This window comes from Doryrhamphus excisus, linkage group LG2, assembly GCF_037039965.1.
Source record: "Doryrhamphus excisus strain RoL-2023G ecotype Guam linkage group LG2, RoL_Dexc_Guam_v1.1, whole genome shotgun sequence".
NCBI lineage: Eukaryota > Metazoa > Chordata > Actinopteri > Syngnathiformes > Syngnathidae > Doryrhamphus > Doryrhamphus excisus.
The window spans coordinates 28,635,784-28,655,280 of NC_136358.1; the positions used below are offsets into that span (position 1 = coordinate 28,635,784).

The 19,497-nt window shown below is 42.3% G+C and overlaps 1 protein-coding gene and 1 long non-coding RNA gene across 2 annotated transcripts; both read left to right on the top strand.

Annotated features, from left to right (window-relative positions):
* The first annotated feature begins 934 nt into the window (after positions 1–934).
* Positions 935–10,462, top strand: ranbp3b (RAN binding protein 3b). The gene is made up of 17 exons (XM_058062258.2): positions 935–1,009; positions 4,369–4,424; positions 4,726–4,762; positions 5,162–5,239; positions 5,314–5,385; positions 5,736–5,801; positions 5,928–6,020; positions 6,109–6,218; positions 6,315–6,434; positions 6,920–7,008; positions 7,088–7,163; positions 7,256–7,352; positions 7,706–7,830; positions 7,900–8,020; positions 8,105–8,247; positions 9,447–9,636; positions 9,715–10,462. Exons 1-17 carry the CDS (start codon positions 988–990, stop codon positions 9,756–9,758), a joined length of 1,539 nt encoding a protein of 512 aa, XP_057918241.2. The 5' UTR covers positions 935–987; the 3' UTR covers positions 9,759–10,462.
* Positions 10,463–16,939: 6,477 nt separating this feature from the next.
* Positions 16,940–19,222, top strand: LOC144898121 (uncharacterized). Its single transcript, XR_013627023.1, has 2 exons — positions 16,940–17,935; positions 18,926–19,222. It is a non-coding gene; the product is annotated as an uncharacterized LOC144898121 (long non-coding RNA).
* Positions 19,223–19,497: the final 275 nt, after the last annotated feature.

A 19,497-nucleotide genomic window follows, 5' to 3' on the forward strand; every position in this document is an offset into this window, starting at 1 on the left:
TTTTCCACCGCTTATCCTCACAAGGGTCGCAGGGGCGCTGGAGCCTATCCCAGCTGTCTTTGGGCGAGAGGCGGGGTATGATATTACTAATTAGCCTATTATTATTACTATCATCATTATTCTTCTTCTGATTATTACTACTACTAGTAGGCTAGTATTAGCCTGCTTTTGCCCTATTATATGACATTTTGAGTTTTTTTGTAAAAAATAAAATAAAATAAAATAGAAAACTTTAAAAAAAATCAATAAAAATATCAAATTATTTAGGGGATTAAGAACATTTTAGGGGGGATTGAAGACCCCCTAAAATAGGCCTAATGAATATGCAGCATTGTAATATGGTAATTGTATACACCTGTATATTTAGATACTGTATATAGCACACATACATTACATGAGTACACCATAGCAAAAATGATCGCTACACTTATGGATTTTGACAATACTGGCCCTGCATTTACTTGGTGTCGGAACATTTGAGGGCCTACCCCTCATTGGGACAATGCAAGTAGCGCCCTCTAGTGGCTGTTGGCAGCATTGCAATGACATCAGGGCAATGTATTCCACTTTGGGTAGGGTATGACATCAATGGGACGTCATTGCTTCTGTTATTGAAAAAGTGAAAATATATATTTTATAATAAATAATGTGTGCATAAATAAGTGATTGACCGAGTGTTCTTATTTCGATTAGTTGGCAGACAAGGCCCTGCTCAGTGTGAAAGCTTAGTAGGTATAAATAAATGACAATAGTATTTTTGTTAGATTATTTCCAAAATGTGAGCGGTATTGTCTTTGCTCCTGCGGGCAAACGAAAAGCAGACGAAAGCAGACGAGAGACACACGCAGCCAGACGAAAGCAGACGAGTGCAGATGCAGGCCGACGCACGAGCTCGTCGACCACGGCGGAGCGCTCTCTCTCTCTCTCTCTCTCCAGGCCTGAGCCTGTCTTATCTGCGCGGTGGCTTGTGGGTGTGTGTAAAGTAAAATGGCGGACTTGGCAAACGAAGGTGAGTTGCTAGTAGTGTTGAGTGCGGTGGTGGGGGGTGGGCGGACGAAATACACACATCGGCGACATTAAACGTCGTCTTTCGCGACATGTTTACTTTGGTAAAATGTTAAAACGAGATGAATCGGCAGCTTGTTCGGCGCCGATTCGAGTAGCATGAGTGCTTCCCGGCGTTTCCTTGGCTACACTGTTAGCAAACAGGCTAGCGCTGCTAGTAATGGGGGACTATTGGGGATGCGTCTAATATCTGGGAAGCTTCGGAACGCCCTCGAATGCAAGCAATGCTAACTAGCATTGCACAATGCTAACACCCGGCTATTTATAACTAATGGGATTTGCTTATTATTGCACCTGCATTCAACACAATCACAACAAAATTACTATGAGGTCCTGTCTCCGGGGAGTGAATCTACCTGTTCTTTGACAGGTTTACCTGGACAGCTTGCGAATAACAACTTTACTAAGTGGCTGTTTTTCCATGTTGCCAGCGGCCGGCTTCAGGCTGACTGGACATGCATTTGGGCGGGTAAACAGCTATGGTAACAAGTCTCATCAGCAGCTTGCTTCTCGTCTTTAATCTCTTTCTGGGGCACGTCTTGTTACGTTAATGTGTGTTGTCAAGAGTCGAGTTGACCGCGACGGCGTTAGCTAGCCTACTACGTCGTTAAGGGACACACTCCACGGAACAACCGGCGGCGGCGTCTAATTGCTGGATCGTGTCCGCTAGTAAGCCAACATTAAGCCGGGCAGAGCATCTCTTCCTCCGTGCTGACACATACACGCAAATGGCCACATAACGCCGTGTTTACTGTATCGTTACTTAATATCCGATATCCTATTTATGCAGCCGCCAAGGCTACATACTGCTCAATGTGCAAGTGCAGAAACACATGCTGTCTGCTTATATGATAACAATTCATGCAGAGTGCAGAAGTTGTAAATGCCTATTGCTTCCATTGGTTAAAGATCAACCCTATCACAGTGACCTACTTACTCACTTAAAGGATTTGATGGCTGTCAAATGTGTGCAGCGTCACATGACTGGACTGTGTTGTATTTACCCTTACACATGATAGGACACCCGATTTGCTAACTGGAGTTATTATGAGTCAGTCACTGAGATTCATCAGGTACTCGCTCCATCACTCCCGTCACTTGTCGCAGAGCACTTGTAGAAACTTGCACACACCAAGAAAACTCAGAAACTTGCCAAAATGCACTACAAGTCCCCCCTCGCCTGAATTGGATACTCAATTCACTGGAGTTAGTTGCCATAGAGTACATGCACAGCAAGTTTCAAGTCTTTAAGGACTCGATGGTCAGTGAAAGTAGAGTCTTTGTTGAACACTGGTGAGTCTGTAAATCTAGTCTTGGTAAACTAGCTGTGAAACTAGAGTCTTGGTCAACTTGAAAGTCAGCGAAACTCGCTTTGCTCAGCACCCGTGAGTCAGTGTGACCTGTGGGCTGAGTGAGTCGTTTGTTTTGGTGAGTCTGTACAATGCATCTTGGGCAGGAAAGGTTGGGACATGCTACCGGTTTTCTTTTGTGATTTAGCTAGCAGTAGCAGGGGCGACAATCCCTTTGGGATTCCCTCAGGGCGAGTTAGTGAACGGGTTAGTTCTCAATTCAGTGAATAACTCCTCTGAGTTTTGAGCGACTCGTTTATGACTCGTACATCTCTGCTCCCTGTGCAAAGATACATGGAAGTGCATGGTTGTGGAGGGAAACCTCCAAATGTGCACCATAATGGTTGGAGGGTTTGGGTTTGAGAATAAGTTTACTGTTGTGGTTGTAGTAGTGCTAGTGATAGTGCTAACTATTCTCTGTGCTACCCAAGCTAACATATTTCATTGACAGCTGCAGTTTCCATCACTTTGTGCACTTAATGTACATGTAGGCTTTTTACGATAAGCAATAAATCAGTAACACACGATAAATCAAAATTAATGTGATCATTTTGCTGGCCTTGATACATTGCCGTGTGCATACACGTTTGTTTTGCTCCTCTCTCTCTCTCTCTCTCTCTGACAAACAGCTTGGATGATGAGGGATCACTCTGTGCATCGGCACATTAGTTCTATAGCGAAATGAACAAAGTTTGTGAACCCTCTTGTCATCATTCTGTCTTTTTTTCATGCCTGTTGTGTATAAAACACCCTCTGAACTCAGATGCTAAAATGCTTGCTTACATGACCTAAAACGCAACTTTGGTAAACACACAGCTGCACCGGCATGCTCTGCTGGACTAAGCTAACCTAGCCAGTTTACCCTGGCCGCTATGAATGAGCGGTCTGCTGGGAAATATTTTCCCACGCAAACGTTCTTTCTCCTCACGCTTAAAACAACATTTAATATCCGTAAGATTCCACATTTAACAGTCGCATTAAAGAAAACCTCAAAGCATTAAAAATAATGCAACCAAAGTGTGGCTGAATTTACTTTTTTATTACACAGCATGACCACCAACTGTATTGTTTGTTTTTTTGAATCTCCACTAGTAAGCATCATTGGTATTTGTCAGGAAGGGTATTTGTCAGAATGTAAAGAGTATGTGGATAAAAATCTGCAGTGGCGACTCCGTGATCAGGAAAAAGCTGAAAGAAACAAACAAACATAATAATAATTAACATGCCCCCTGCAGTTTCGACTCTCTTAATTTTATTATGGCAATCCTCAACCACTCTGCTAGACTCTCTACAACGCAATAGTAATTTATTGCCGGTCCGTTGTGTAAACATCCAGCGGTTAAAACGAGGAAAACAGACACATGGTAATATGCCTCAAAAGATATCAAATTAATTTGCATTTATCATGTGGTAGGTGCTGTAATGCACCTCAAACCTGAATGCCACCCGTAAGAAGAAAATGCAGGTAGGAAAAAAAAAAACCTGGACTATACCATTTAGGGCTGCAATTATTAGAATAATCGCAAAGAATCGCTTACATGACTAACGCAGCGTATTGCTCTTCTTGACAAGTAGCTGGCGGTCCCCCGGAAAGCAAGGCTCACACTTAAATGACAGTTGTTATAAGAAAGCATTCTGATAAGATGAAGCGTTTGAACATCACATTTGAACATCCCTCATTGACATGCAAGTGTGAAAAGAAGTCAAGCAGTGTCAAATGGAAAAAAAAAAACACAAAAAGCGCTACCTTAAATAACAAATAACGATGTATGCTTTGAGGCTAGATTCTTACGGCTTCTATTCATTTGACATAAACTGAAGGTTTCTGTGAACTCCCACTGGCAGTTATTAGTTCGGGTATGCTTCTTTCTCCCTGCTGCGGCATGTTAACACAAATGTTTCACTGATATTCTAGCTTGATGACTAACCTTTGCCCCCTTATTTCTACCAACAGACAAGCCTGCCATAGCGCCCCCTGTGTTTGTTTTCCAAAAAGACAAATCTCAGAAGGTGGGTTCCCTTATTCTTCTACTTCAAAGATGGCGCTGTTCTCTCAGATTTTGGCCGTCTCTAAAATAAGCTCGCTTTGAAGAAGTCACTTATCACATTCCTCACCAGTGGCTGAACTGTAAACAAGGCTTGATGAGAAGACTTCCCAAGCGTGTATTTCATTTTGTCATTTGTCTTTCTCCCGGAGAGAGAGTGTTGTAAATATGACCGTGACAGTGCTCGGTATATTTTTAAGATGTGTGTAGTTTGAAGACATGGCCATCTTGGGATCGTGTCAAACTAAATGTTGTGCTTCTTTCAGCGATCTGCAGAGGGCTCAAGTGCAGAGGAAAGAGAAGGTAAAAGTGACGTCTGAATGTGATCACACTTGCCAGTAGGGGTGTAACGATACATGTAGTCGGAATCAGATATTTTGGTGTGGTAAGTAAGTGAGAGACAAGAAGTACAACCGTCCATTGGCCTCCCTTGAGGTCTGCATATGCACTCCCTCAGACAGATGTCATTTACACAAGATCTTAATGTTATACACTACATTATCTCAAATGACGTATCAAGTATTCTGGTTTGAGAATTGATTTTGCATTACATTCGTATTACCGTATCGGCTTTTGTTGCCTTGCTGTACCCAAAATGAGCCTAACCATGCCCTTAATGACCATGATTATGGCATAGCGTTAAACTCCTACTTGCCAGTCTTGCTGTAATAATCATAGATGTATTTCCCTGTTCATTTTCAGACTCCGATAAAGAAGAGACCAGCTATTTCCCTCCAGTTAAACGGGAGAGGACTTCATCATTCCCACCTTTACATTCTGGTAACACTTGGGTTTTGTTTGTTTGCTGCTGGTGATCTGTATACTAAGTGCAAGGCTTGTTGACTACTCTGCAGTTCCCAAGAACAATGTATTCATGCCCCCGAGTTTCTGCCAGTCTCCCACTGGGAACTCTGACTCTGAGCCAGGTGAGCTTTTTTGACAAATCTTTACTTTTAAAGGCCCCTGAGATGCTAGCGCAAATGTTGCATTAAGACGACTAAACTGTAGTACCTGCATGCTTTGATTACACTGTCTGGAAATATGACGGCTTGTGTGGCTGTCGTCTTGTCTCCTTTGTGTCTCGTCTGTCTGGCTCACCGCCACACTTGAAGATGTATGTAGACCACTAGAATCAAGATGTAATGTTCACTTGAGAGGGCTCTCATAAATGACTCCACAAGCATTGCCGTGGCAACAGGCCGAGTGGCTCAGGAAGTAGCATGAGTTGTTATGTAACCCATAAATGTTTTCTTTCACCTGCTTTGGACATCGCCAGAGGAGAAGCCTGTTGGGTTCCGCCTAAAGCCGCCGACTCTCATACATGGACAGGCGCCCAGTTCAGGTTTGTGCTCCACCTTCCTGCCAATTGGTACGAGTCATATGGTTCTACCCTGATCAGGCTTGCGATTCTATCACTGGAACTGAAACCTGAGTCAGGGAAATCCAACCAGGGCTTTTGTTCCTGTAGGCATCCCGAGTCAGAAGCCAAAGGAGCAGCAACGCAGTGTTCTCCGCCCCGCGGTTCTTCAAGCGCCACCCTCAAAATCACACATAGAGTCCAGTACGTCTTTTGTCTTTGACTCATCAGTCTGCAACGTCGTTCACTATTTTCTTTACCTAGATTCTTTTTCTTCTGTACATGTGCTCAGACTCTACTTGTGGAACCAACGGTGTGAAGAAGTCATCGGACGGCCCTGCAGCCACCCAGTCCCTCTTCCTGAACAACACAGAGCACTCTGCCACCCCGACCAAGTTACTGGTAACTGCACCCTGGAAATGATTCCAACACTTACTCAATGACTGCCAGGTTGGACGGGATGATCACAGCCTGTTTGTTTTCTCCCTTGAATTTTAGAAACATGAAAACGAGGATGACGATGCAACCTGTAACAAAGATGAAGGAGAAAGTGAGAAGAAGGAGGCAGATGTAGCAAACTCTTTTGTGTTTGGTCAGAATATCAAAGACAGAGCAAAGGTAGGTTTGCAGCTGCCGACTTGGAACGCATACTGCAACTTTGTATCAGCATCAGTAGTTGACCGTAGTTGTAGTTGGCCGAGTGGCCAGTGTAGCGGAATGCTCCTGTGATGGCGCAGTGAACATTCACACAGGAGCTTCTGTCAGCCACAACTCTTGCCAGTCACTGGCACTCTCGACACTGCTAACCATGCAAGCAATCAGCAACTGTGCAGTAGCTAGCTGATGTCAAATGTTAGCTCCCAGGACACTACAGCTCCCACTACATTTAATCTTCTAAAAGCCCTATACACTAGCAGTGGGGGGGAGTGCATTTTGACTAATAATAGGCTGTATCTAACATTTATTAAATAAAATAAAATGGGGTAGAATGAGGGAGCAATGTTCGCACAGCAATGTAGCAAAGGACGACTGTATGTGCCGGCTTCATTAAACATGGATTTGTGTGGATGTGGTGGTGCATGATTGCTGTGTTTTCTCTCCAGTTGGACCAGAACAGTACAGAAGAGAAGACAAATGCTTCATTGGACTCAGAGGGCACTAATTATTTCCTACAGTACATCTCCACCCCAAGGTATTAGCACAATGGTGTTGCTGTAGTGCCTCTTGTGTTATCTCCAGCTAACAGCCATTTGTTTCTCCTTTTTGGTCAGTTCAAACAATGCCACAAACAGTACAGACAGTGGGGCAAAATTTGTTTTTGGGCAGAACATGTCTGAACGCGTTTTGGTGAGTGCGGACATCTCTGTTTGCCTTGTTGGACAAATGATCCCGTGTGTCAACAAATTCCCATGTCTGTGCTGTTCTTTTTTCCCTCCCAGAGTCCTCCCAAGGGCGAGACCTCCAGCGAAGACAGTAAAGACGTTCAGGCTAACCCTGCTTCAGAAACCCCTTCGCAAGAGAACGCCCCAGAGAAGGGTAAATACGCTGAAATATGGCCTTTCATTAGGGACTATTTATGTCTTAACTTGAAGATAAGAGATTGAAGATGAAGAGTTGTGGTTCTGCAAAAATACATGTGAAAAAAGGAGGAGTGAAAAAAGACAAAAAAACATGATTGTCCCTTGAGGGCGGGCATTAAATTTACAAGCAGTGTCCTGGGAATGTGTCCTGAAATGAGTCCATATTTCTGTTTTTTTTTTTTTTTTTTTTGGTGCAAGACCTGCTGCCCCATCTCACCTCAGGCTGCAAACACGCACGCTCAATGTGAACTTTGTGTGGCGCTGGGCAAGTCACTCACCGCAAACCTGATTTCTCTGTACTGTCATCAGTGAATAGCGTGTCAGAGTCTTTGGAGGAGTCTGCAGCAGCCTACACCAAAGCCACAGCCAAGAAGTGCATCTTAGAGAGAGTGGAAGTGAAAACTGGAGAAGAATCAGAAAGCAACGTTTTACAGGTAAGTGTACGGCTTTGTTAGTCGTTTGGAGGCATCCAACGGAAGGGTTTCCTTTGCCTCCTGCTTCAGATGCAATGCAAGTTATACGTCTTTGAGAAAACGGCTCAGTCGTGGATAGAGAGGGGTCGGGGTCTACTGAGGCTCAACGACATGGCATCGACGGAAGACGGCACGCTACAGTCACGTCTCGGTAAATGCACACAATCCCTTTTTAAAGACACAGAAGCCACCCCGCACATACAATGCTGATGCGCCATTGTTTTGCCTCCATCAGTGATGAGGACCCAGGGCAGCCTCCGGTTGATCCTCAACACTAAGCTATGGCCCCAGATGCAGGTGGACAAGGCCAGTGACAACAGCGTACGCATCACTGCCATGGACACAGAGGACCAGGGCGTCAAGGTCTTCCTAATAGTGGTATGTTTTACCAAACACTTCCTACTGTTTTGTAGACAGGGATGCAGCTAGAGACGGGCTTTAGTGCTTGTTGTAATCTATGCTTCTAAACATAAAGCAGGAGTGGCTGAACAGTCCCACCCTCCAGTGGCAGTCCCTTTTGCATTTTTCGCAGACGAATGTCGATTGTTGTTGTGGCTGGCACACTCTCTGCTTCCGCCTTCTTCTCTTCTCAGCCAAAGCTGCATTTCTCGCATCCTCAGCCACCTTTATGCCAGATTTCAGTTAAGTGCCGGGAAGTCTCCCAGGAGGAGACACCGATGTTGGAATTCTACATTTGATCAAAGTTACTTTACATATGTTGGGACTCTGCACGCTTTATTCCCGGTACTGTTACTCACTGACTGCCAGCCATTTATAAACAGAGCTCCGTGGTGAACTTTTAGGACTTTTTAGGACTACATAAACATTGAAACTTTAGACTCTTCTTTCAGCAGAAAAAAAGTTTGTTTCTTTATAAATCAGTATTAACACAATGCTTTGTATTGAAAGACATCTTTAAGAATATTTGTCTTATTTCTAGTAAGCCTGTCTAAGCGTATGATTTATAAATACACAGCCATAACATAATGTAGGATGTTATTTAGTCAAGTAATAGCAGTAATGGTCATTTCTATCAGTTTCCACTGAATGGTTGCAGTCTGGGATGGATACATTCATCTACCATCATGTCATCCATCAGACCCCCCCCTAAAAATACAGTTTGTTCATATGCACTTGAATTTAAACCATATGGTTGTTCATTATTTAGTGAAATGTTTTATTTTTCTCTTAATAACCAAGCAAAAAAGCTTACTCGATTAATCTAAAAGGTTCTCAGTAGAATACACAATTACTGACATTTTTAATGGCTGCAGCCCTAACGTGACCAGTTTTGGATGGGTCAAAAATTCCATTAAAATATTTCACCTAATTGCCTGAAGTAATTTTTTTTCTGTTCAATGCAAATATATTGCATATTAGCATCCTCTTCTTTGGTGTGTAGAAATATGAACGATCATTTTGTTACTGATTTTTCTTTTGTAGTTGACAAAAATCTGTTGCACTTGATGGAAAAGTGTTTTTGTGGTAATATGAGTAGAAATACTAGAAATGTATACTGAATAGATGGAGGAACATGATTTAGACTTCTTCTACTATCCAAAATCTGCGGTCTTCAGGGTAGCTCAAAGGACATTGGTCAGCTGGCGGCGGCATTGCATCACCGGATCTTGGCCCTCAAGAGCCGGGCAGATCAGGAGACGGAAACACCCACTACAACCATCCCCGAAGCCGAGGTGCCGCAGTCGAACGAGGACGACAGCGACGAGGACAATGCCTCTGCTTCGGCCTCTGTCTCCACTCCTGCAAGTCAGTGCTTCTAATTTGTTGTTTAGTTAGTGGTTCCTCCTCCTAAACTTTGGCCCTCCTTTGTCTATCCACCTGCAGCTGTTTCGGAAGGAGGAGACACCCAGGCCGCAGGAAGCACATAGCGTCACCCTGTGGGACAGCCTGCACAGATGGTGCTTTGAAGGCATTTTTTTTGCTGCAGGCATCTCCACGGACACCCTTTGACCAACGTGGTCCTCCAGACCAGTACTCTTGGATATTAGAAGTCTAGCTCCAGGAAATAACATCCCCTCCTTCCGAACCCCCCACTCCACAAAGCGCCGGAGTGTCGTCACCCCCTCCCAACCTGTGCAGTTCATTCTTCCTGCAATCCGTGTTGTCGATGGAGTCATTTCCTCCAGTCCTCCTCCTCCTCCTCTTCCTTTTTTTTTTGCTTTTTCTCCTCTTGGTTTTCCCACTCTCCCAAATAGCAAAAATAAAGACTTCAAAGCTTTGGTTTGGGACTTTTCTGCTCATCATATTGATGAGCGTAAGGGTGTTTTCCTCTACATTTTAAAGTAAGGCACATGTTAAGACTGCAGTTTCTACTTTGGGACCTTTCTACTCCCTGTACAGCCGCTCCTCCGGACGCCCAACATCCGGAAAGGGGCTTCATCACGCCGGTGTATTTGACCAGTCATCAACTTCAGCTGCTCGGCAGCAACTCCCACCCCAAGTCCCCACTCCCCATGCCCCAAACACCCCAACCCTGTCGGTGCGTTAGGTTTGGCAACTGTAATTTATTATTTTGGCCACCAGGAGGCACCTCAACGCATTTGTGCTATTTGTAATGACTAGAAGAGACCACTCAACTTGTCATCAATAGCAGTTTCTCTGATTTCCTATTGATCTATATTCTAGTGAATAAAGGACTGAAACAATGCACATTCTGTTAATGTGAGTCAATGTGACAAATTATCAAGACTTCTCCAGATGACCCATACAGTTATTTTTTGTATTTTTCATTTGATCAATTCAGCTGTCAAGTCTTCATCTTGCATGTAAACATTTTTTCTTTGAACATCCCAGGTCTTTCTAGTGTTTTTTGTTCTGTTTGAAAAGATTTTTATTTACATTGGAAAATGTGTTGCATTGGAGTGATAACTGTTAATATGTTTTTGACCCACATGTACATTTTTGAATATATCATTTAGTGGTGCACCGTCACCCCGCCCTCCACCTCCAGCTGTCCCCTGCTCCTCCCCCCCACAGCCCCTTTACGAAATAAACCTCTGCCATAAATGCTGCTTTCACGTTGTGACTTAATGCATTGCAATGTGTGTGACACCGGTGTAGGCTCTGTTTGATTTCCACAAGGACTAACCCTTGTCTGCCTTTTATGCTTTCAGCTTGCAAAGCAATTTTTCACCCTGTGGCAACCACTGACCCCCCGTACAGGGAGAAGGGTAAGTGGGGTTTCACTTTTTCTACTTCACTACTGGCTTTCACCCTGACAACTAATTCACATACTGTTGATTGTGTCCAGCAGGCCTCCTTCCGGTTGGAACGCCACCACTTCTACCTGCTGACACAGGTATGCACTCAGCGCTGACACACAAATGACGTCCGATTGTCAGACAGGCGAAGCAAACCTTTTGATGATTTGGGATTTGGAACCGTCCGAGCATGAAGGTTGTGACAAGACGTTCCTTTTAGAAAGCAACAGATACAGAATCACAAGTAAAGTTAAACACAGCAAGCCATTCAAGTAGTTGAAAATTCAAGGCACTTATTGATAAATTAGTGTCAGATCCAATGATGTGTCAATAATTAATTTTGTTTTTGCAATATGCCAAGGGAAAATGTCTGCTGTTTTTGATGGCGCACTTGGAAGTGAATCTCATAGGATGGCGCTGTTGAGCCTTGTGGCTACTCGGCGCAAGCATGAGATTTCATTCATGAGGGGCCGCATGGTGGTTAGCATGCAGACCTCACAGCTAGGAGACCTGAGTTCAATTCCACCCTCGGCCACTACTCCGGTTTCCTCCCACATTCCAAAAACATGCTAGGTTAATTAGCCATTCCAAATTGTCCATAGGTATGAATGTGAGTGTGAATGGTTGTTTGTCTATATGTGCCCTGTGATTGGCTGGCCACCAGTCCAGGGTGGACCCCGCCTCTCGCCCGAAGACAGCTGGGATAGGCTCCAGCACCCCTCGTGACCCTCGTGAGGATAAGCGATAGAAAATGAATGAATGATTTCATTCTTGAGAGTACTTGAGAGTACTGACTGAAGGGTACCCTGAAAGTTCAGTAAACTTGAACTTCAGGTCCTGATGTCACCTAATCAGGATTGAGGGGGGCGGGGGTGTCAATGAACGTGTTGGCCGGCCGCACAGTTGCTACAAAAGGTAGCAGTTACCACAAGCAAGGCCCCTTATTGGTCTTGTCTAGTCCAGGGGTCAGCAACCTGCGGCTCCAGAGCCGCATGTGGCTCTTCAGCCTCTTTATTGTGGCTCCCTTTGCGATGCTTGAATATTTTTAACACCCGAGTGGGGGAAATGCACGTCTTTTGTAATGAGTTTTAAAAAATCCAACTTTGTCTGAGACCATGAATGCATCCTGAGTGAGTTCTGACTGCTATCCAGTTCAGTACATGAAGAAAAACAAGTAATACTTACCTACAAATCTAAAAAATAAATTCGAGATAATTTAAAAACAGCGGCATGGGAACTTGTTTTTACGTTTACAGTAGTTTACACATACATTTATGTAAGTTTATCTCCAAAACTAGCAAGAGTACTCCAACTCGTCTTTTCTTATCTGAACTACTTTGATACCCCCAAATTCCCTCCAATGTTGTTTTAAACATACTATATGTTTTGCGGCTCCAGGCTATTTTTCTTCAGTGGGCATTGGGTAAAATGGCTCTTTTCATAGTAAAGGTTGCCGACCCCTGCTCTAGTCAGATATGATGATCACCTGAGATACGCCACCACGTCCCTGTGGACACACATCATTGTTTGTGTTCACATGTCATTCGCGCTTCCAAGCAGATTTACCAGCAGGTGCTGAGTAGGAATGGGAATGAAATAAAATGATGAAAAGTGGAACGTGATCTCCCATAAAGACTTTGCAGAGTCATTTTGCTTCCTTAAAAGGAGTCGAGTCCTTTTCCTGACCACTGTCTGCGCTTTGGAGAAGAGCTGGGAATGTTGACTCCCACATTCCCTGAGAGTGTCTAACTAAATCCGATGTCACCCATGAATATGGAGGAATAACGTGATTAGTCTGAAAACAATTAGCTGGTTTATCCATTGTTTCCCCCGGTGATGTTAAGTTAAGCATGATGTCAGGGATGAAGGGAAGCAGTCACGCTACTGGTCGTCCAAGCTATGTTAAAGGATATGTTTATGTAAGGTTGGCGGTAGCTAAGGTTCATGGTCAGACCAGCGATCCTGCTCAAATCGTCAGCGCTCGGCTAACAAATGTCAAATCTTGTTGCTTTTAAATGCTATGATGCTAACCCAAGGTGCTCAGATGTAGATGCTGTTATTGCTTTATGGATTTTTACTGACTTGGAACGGTCTTTTTTTCTTCTGTTCAGCCATTGGGCAGATAGTATTATTGAGCTAAGTGCCCAGATTTGTTTGATGTTTTTGTTGTTATGTTATTTGGAGTGGAGTGACCAGAGCAGGAGGGGATAGAAAAGAAAAGAAAAACTTTTGTCACAGATGCTGCATATGAAAGCAAGAGACCTGTTGGTTTTGAATAATAGCTGAGGTTCCTGGGGTTAGAGTTCATAACAGTACATATCCATACCTCTGCCAGACAGTTGTCTTTTATGGATTTCATTTTTTTCTCAGAGAAAACTAACTTCAACTCAAGACGTTTATTGATTTTTTAAAATACTGAGTGCTTGCTTTGGTCAGACTGGTAGCCTTGACCTGCAGCACATTGTAAAAATATAGAACACAAAAAGATTTTTAAAAGTTTAAAAATTAAAAAAAAGAGTAAAAATAAACTCATATTGTGAGGAAAAATGTCAAAATATTAGACAGGTCATAATAAAAGCCATAATATGAGAAACAACTAAATAAAGTTGTAATTGTAGCTTGGGGATTGAGTTAAACTGTTTTGAGAATAAAGTCAAAATATTATGGGGAAAAAAAAGTGAAATATTGCATATTGCATGAAAAACATTTCCTAAGATGAAGAAGAAAGTTGGAATATTTAAAAAAAATGTAAAATAGCAAAAACAAAAAGAGGGAAGTTCATACTAATATGCTTTTCCACCTCCATCACAAAGCTAAGATGGAGTTTAATCATGAAATATATTTATACTATAAATCTTCTTAGCATATCACTTGACAAAATATCAAATTTTCACTATTTGGCCCTTGCTGGAAACGTTTGGACCCTCCCCATTTCGAGGAAAACTAGAATGGACTGTCTTGTCATTCCTCTATTATGACACAAGGGGGAGCTGTCATGTCAAAAACAGAATGAGTCCGTCAGATTGATTTAGGACTTCTTAGCAGACAATAGATCCCAAATCATGTGTTTTACATCATGATGATGAGGAAACCTATTGTGTGTTTTCGCGCGGCTCACATACCTCAATTGTTCCCCATCAACTTGTCTCCAGTCCCCCTTACATTGACAGCAACGATCTGGAACAAATTACAACCAAAACCAACATTTGTTGTTTTTTTGCAATGTTTTGGAGACATGGCAGGCCACAGTAGAGCGAGTAGAAGGACAGGAAATGGATGCGGACATGAAGCGGAACGATGAATGCAGACTGGCAAACGAAGAACTCAAAACAGTTCTCACAGTCCGTAAAGTTTTACAAACAGACGACTATCGACCTCTGAATCCGTTTACTGGAAGAGGTCATTAAACGCAGAACACATTCTGGTCTGTCGCTCTGGATCATGCAAACCTGTCGCAGAAGCAAAGCACTTGTTAGCTCACTTGGGATGTTGGGAAACCCAAGAGATCACGTTCTGCTCCACAATATCATTTTACATTTTGGAACAAAAAAAACTATGCATGCTAGGTTGATTGGCGAATCCAAATTGTCCATAGGTATGAATGTGAGTGTGAATGGTTGTTTGTCTATACGTATGTGCCCTGTGATTGGCTGGCCACCAGTCCAGGGTGGACCCTCCCCCCCACATTCTGAAGTCAGCTGGGATAGGCTCCAGCATACCCACCACCCTAGTGGTGATAAGTGGCATAGAAAATAGATGTTGGAAGCCCCCGACTATGGCGCTACCACCACCATGCCTTGCTTGACTGAAAATGGCTCCCTGTGATGGCAGTACACAGTGCAAGCCCCCCGTGCAAGCCCCCATTACGTAATAAATGAAAACAGACCATTTTGGAAATCCAAGGAAATACAGCTGGGATAGGTGCAGATTCTGGAAAATCTAGAAAGCTTTCAGTGCTGGTTATTGTGTGTAGCTTGCTCTACAGTTGTCGACAACCTCAAAATGAGCATAATATGTCCCTTTTAGAAGAAATCATTCATTCCGCTGACCGGTTTGTAAGGTGCGCTCGCTGTTAGGTCACATGATAACCGGGACAGTGTACCAAAACGAGTCGTTTTCCTAGCAATGGTTTTTGTTGAAACCCAGTTAGTGTAGAAAACCCAAGGTACCACAATACTGCATGTACCAGATACTGTATCAGCCACATATTGCAGGGTGGACAAGTGTGACGCACCATCAGGAGATTCCAAACCGTGTGCTGGGAGGGAGGACAAATTTGGGGAGTGACCGAGTAAAATGTCTCCCAAAGTGATGTGTTTGCAAAACGACGCCTTCTCCCTAAAAGTCAGCGGCATAAATCCCGCACATGTAATTACGCACCAAAGCTGTGAAGCAACCCCGCCGTTATTATTATTACTATTATTGTAATATATTTTTATTATGATTGTAACAGTCATGCTAAGCAGCTCTGAGATGGAACACCTGCTCGTCACCACGGGACCGTGATCACCCCCTCAGTGAAGGATGGATGAGGTTCTGCAGTGTTTATTGTAGATCTTGTCGGCACCGTTGCTAACAAATGCCTTGTTTATACAGACGCCATTATGTCCCGTCCTCAATACTCGGGGCCTTCCCTTCCCTCTGCCATCTGCAACCATATAAACCTCCACCAAATACTCACCAAGTATACTATTAACTTCTTGTTTGGCTCTTGCGCACGTGTTGTTTTCGCATTTACGACACTCAGCGGTAGCGGAAATATCTGTTTATCTCCCAGGCAAAGAAAACCAAACTCCAGCTGTTATAAACATTTTAATGCATTTTTGGGGTGCGCGGAGACCCACACACAATCTGGAAATGACATCAAACACACACATTGACTCCATACTTCCTGTAAGTCAAACAAGGCGCAATTCTTCAAATGCTTCCGTTTTATTGCATCCAAAAAGCCTGGCAGTGATGTTCTTGTTGACCTGCCAATGTGGAGGGAAAAAAAAAAAGCCAACCAATCACAGCCCCTCGTTCCGCCGCCGTGGGATAGAAACCTAGGTCAACAGAATCAGAGTTGAGCGTGCTAGCCATCGAGTTAAAAGCCCGGACTCTCAACCCAACATCCAGCATGAGTCGGGTTTTGCTAGCCTCACACCGGCCGACCCGCACCCAGACCCGGACGGGTTTGTTAACGTGCAATATTGTATATTTGGAACGAAAACTGGGGCAAATACTGTACAGCACGGGGTCTCAAACTCACAGACGCTAGTTTGAGGCCCCCACCTTGATATGAAAGTTTAATTTGTTTTTTGATTTGCTTATTTATTTTTCCATCTTATTTTGTGTTGAAAAATAAAAATTAACATTAAACATTTATTTAATAATAAATAAAAATTAATTTGTTCATTTGTTTGATTTGTTTAATTTGTTTTTTGATTTGCTTATTTATTTTCCCATCTTATTTTGTGTTGAAAAATAAAAATTAACATTAAACATTTATTTAATAATTTAATAATAAATAAAAATTAATTTTTTAATTTGTTTTTTGATTTGCTTATTTATTTTTCCATCTTATTTTGTGTTGAAAAATAAAAATTAACATTAAACATTTATTTAATAATTTAATAATAAATAAAAATTAATTTGTTTAATTTGTTTTTTGATTTGCTTATTTATTTTTCCATCTTATTTGGTGTCGAAAAATAAAAATTAACATTAAACATTTATTTAATAATTTAATAATTATTAACATTTAAAATTAACATTAAACATTTAATAATAAATAAAAAATAATTTGTTCATTTGTTTCACTTGTTTCATTTGTTTTTTGATTTGCTTATTTATTTTTCCATCTTACTTTGTGTCAAAAAATAAAAATTAACATCATTTATTTAATAATTTAATAATAAATAAAAAATAATTTATAATAATTTATAATTATTTTTTTTATCAAAGCTTTTGCAAAGAACCAAAGCACTGAAAAAGTGGAGGGTAGAGAAGAAGCATTGAAGACTATTATATATATATTTATTAATATTTAATATAATTAATATTTATTAATATTTTATTATATTTTTATTTTGTTAATATATATATATTTTATATATTTTTAACCTGATGCAGCCCAGCCTCACCCTGCCATTGTAATTGAAGATTGGGAACCTGTTAGGAAGGCTTGTGAAAAGCGGCCCACATCTGTAGTGAGAACATGACAGATGGGCTCCACGTTGAGCCTGGGGGGATCATTTCTTCTCTCACCTGGAACCATCGATCAGACACGTCACCCAGCGTGACTCACCCTGCCCCCCCGCTTCACCTGCACACGCTCAGGTGGAGCCGGTTTTGGTGCAAATCTAAGCGAAAGTAGAGTACAGATTGCGGGTTTACGTTGTGGTCAAAGCCAGCAGCATTGCTGTTGCCACTTTATCATGAACTCTGCATCATTAATAAAGTATGCAAAGTCTGGTTTTGGATTTATGTAACTGCCTCTCTGCAGATATTACCTGCTTCCTATTAATGCCACGCCCTCGTGACACCTTCGGTAAGTAAACCCCCTAAAGCATGCAAAGACAAACAAATGATGGTTCGGTAACAGGAATGACAGCTCCTTTGGCATCTCCGGGATTTCCACATCAACCAATCACGGCCACGCACGTCACTCGCTATGACACACTTTCATCAACGCTTTCATGGAATGTGTCAGGAATTGTTGATTGTAATTACATTTGTGCTTTTCCTGTTTCGACATGTCCAAATATCTGCAGAGGGGAAAGTTAGGACGGGAGGTGTTTGCTGCTTTCAGCACCGCTCGTCATTTCAACGCTCCACAACACACCGAGGTTTGCTCTTGGAAGGTTAGGCTTTCATTTCAGCTTCTATGATCATCTTAGCTTGTGTGACACTGTTTTATTTGGAGCGTTGCCCGTCCTGTGTGTTGACAATAGCATTAGAATGCTCAACGTGGGACAAAAATCTTAGCTCTTTTTGGTCATTTTGACAGTTTTTTTTCTTTTTCATCACAAAACTAGAATTAAAAAAACAGGGGAAACCTCACACACACTCAACAGGGGCCCCAGAAGCATCCAAAAATGGCATTAAATGCCAGAGTTTGAGGGCGGTGATTTTTGACAAAAAACGTAAGGGGTTAGTATGTCGTTTTTTTAATTGTTTTTTTTTTAACTTGCTTCTAATGCACTTTTTGTTTAAAAAAAAGGGGGGAAACCTCACACACACTCAACAGGGGCCCCAGAAGCATCCAAAAATGGCATTAAATGCCAGATTTTGATTTGGTGATTTATGACAAAAAACGTAAGGGGTTAGTATGTCGTTTTTTCTCATTTTTTTCAACTTGCTGAAAAAGCACTTTTCTGTCAAAAATAAAAGTGGAAACCTCACACACACTCAACAGGGGACCCAGAAGCATCCAAAAATGGCATTAATGGCAGATTTTGAGGGCGGTGATTTATGACAAAAAACGTAAGGGGTTAGTATGTCGTTTTTTCCTCATTTTTTTCAACTTGCTTAAAAAGCACTTTTCTGTCAAAATTAAAATTGGAAACCTCACACACACTCTACAGGGGCCCCAGAAGCATCCAAAAATGGCATTAATGCCGGATTTTGATTTGGTGATTTTTGACAAAAAACGTAAGGGGTTAGTATGTCGTTTTTTCTCATTTTTTTCAACTTGCTTCTAAAGCACTTTTCTGTCAAAAATAAAAGTGGAAACCTCACACACACTCTACAGGGGACCCAGAAGCATCCAAAAATTGCATAAAATGCCAGATTTGAGGGTTGTGATTTTTGACAAAAAACGTAAGGGGTTAGTATGTCATTTTTTTTTTCAGACAACCTCAGCTGGTCACTCCACACAGCAGCGACTGCACTTCCTGCGGCGGATGAGAAGAGCCTCCCTCTACCCTCCTATCCTGACCACTTTTTACAGAGGGACCATCGAGAGCCTCCTGACCAGCTGCATCTCCGTCTGGTCTGGGACCTGCAAAGCGTCGGACTGGATGTTACTGCAGAGAATGGTGAGGACAGCGGAGAAGATCATTGGGACCCCGGGAGCCAAGCAATGACATTTTGTTGGCAAATTCACTGCTGTGTTATTGTGCAATGACAATAAAGAAAGTCTATGTCTATGTCGACTTACTTACACACACTCAACAGGGGCCCCAGAAGCATCCAAAAATGGCATAAAATGGCAGATTTTGAGGGTTGTGATTTTGACAAAAAACGTAAGGGGTTAGTATGTCATTTTTTCTCATTTTTTTCAACTTGCTTAAAAAGCACTTTTCTGTCAAAAATAAAAGTGGAAACCTCACACACACTCTACAGGGGCCCCAGAAGCATCCAAAAATCGCATTAAATGCCAGAGTTTGAGGGCGGTGATTTATGACAAAAAACGTAAGGGGTT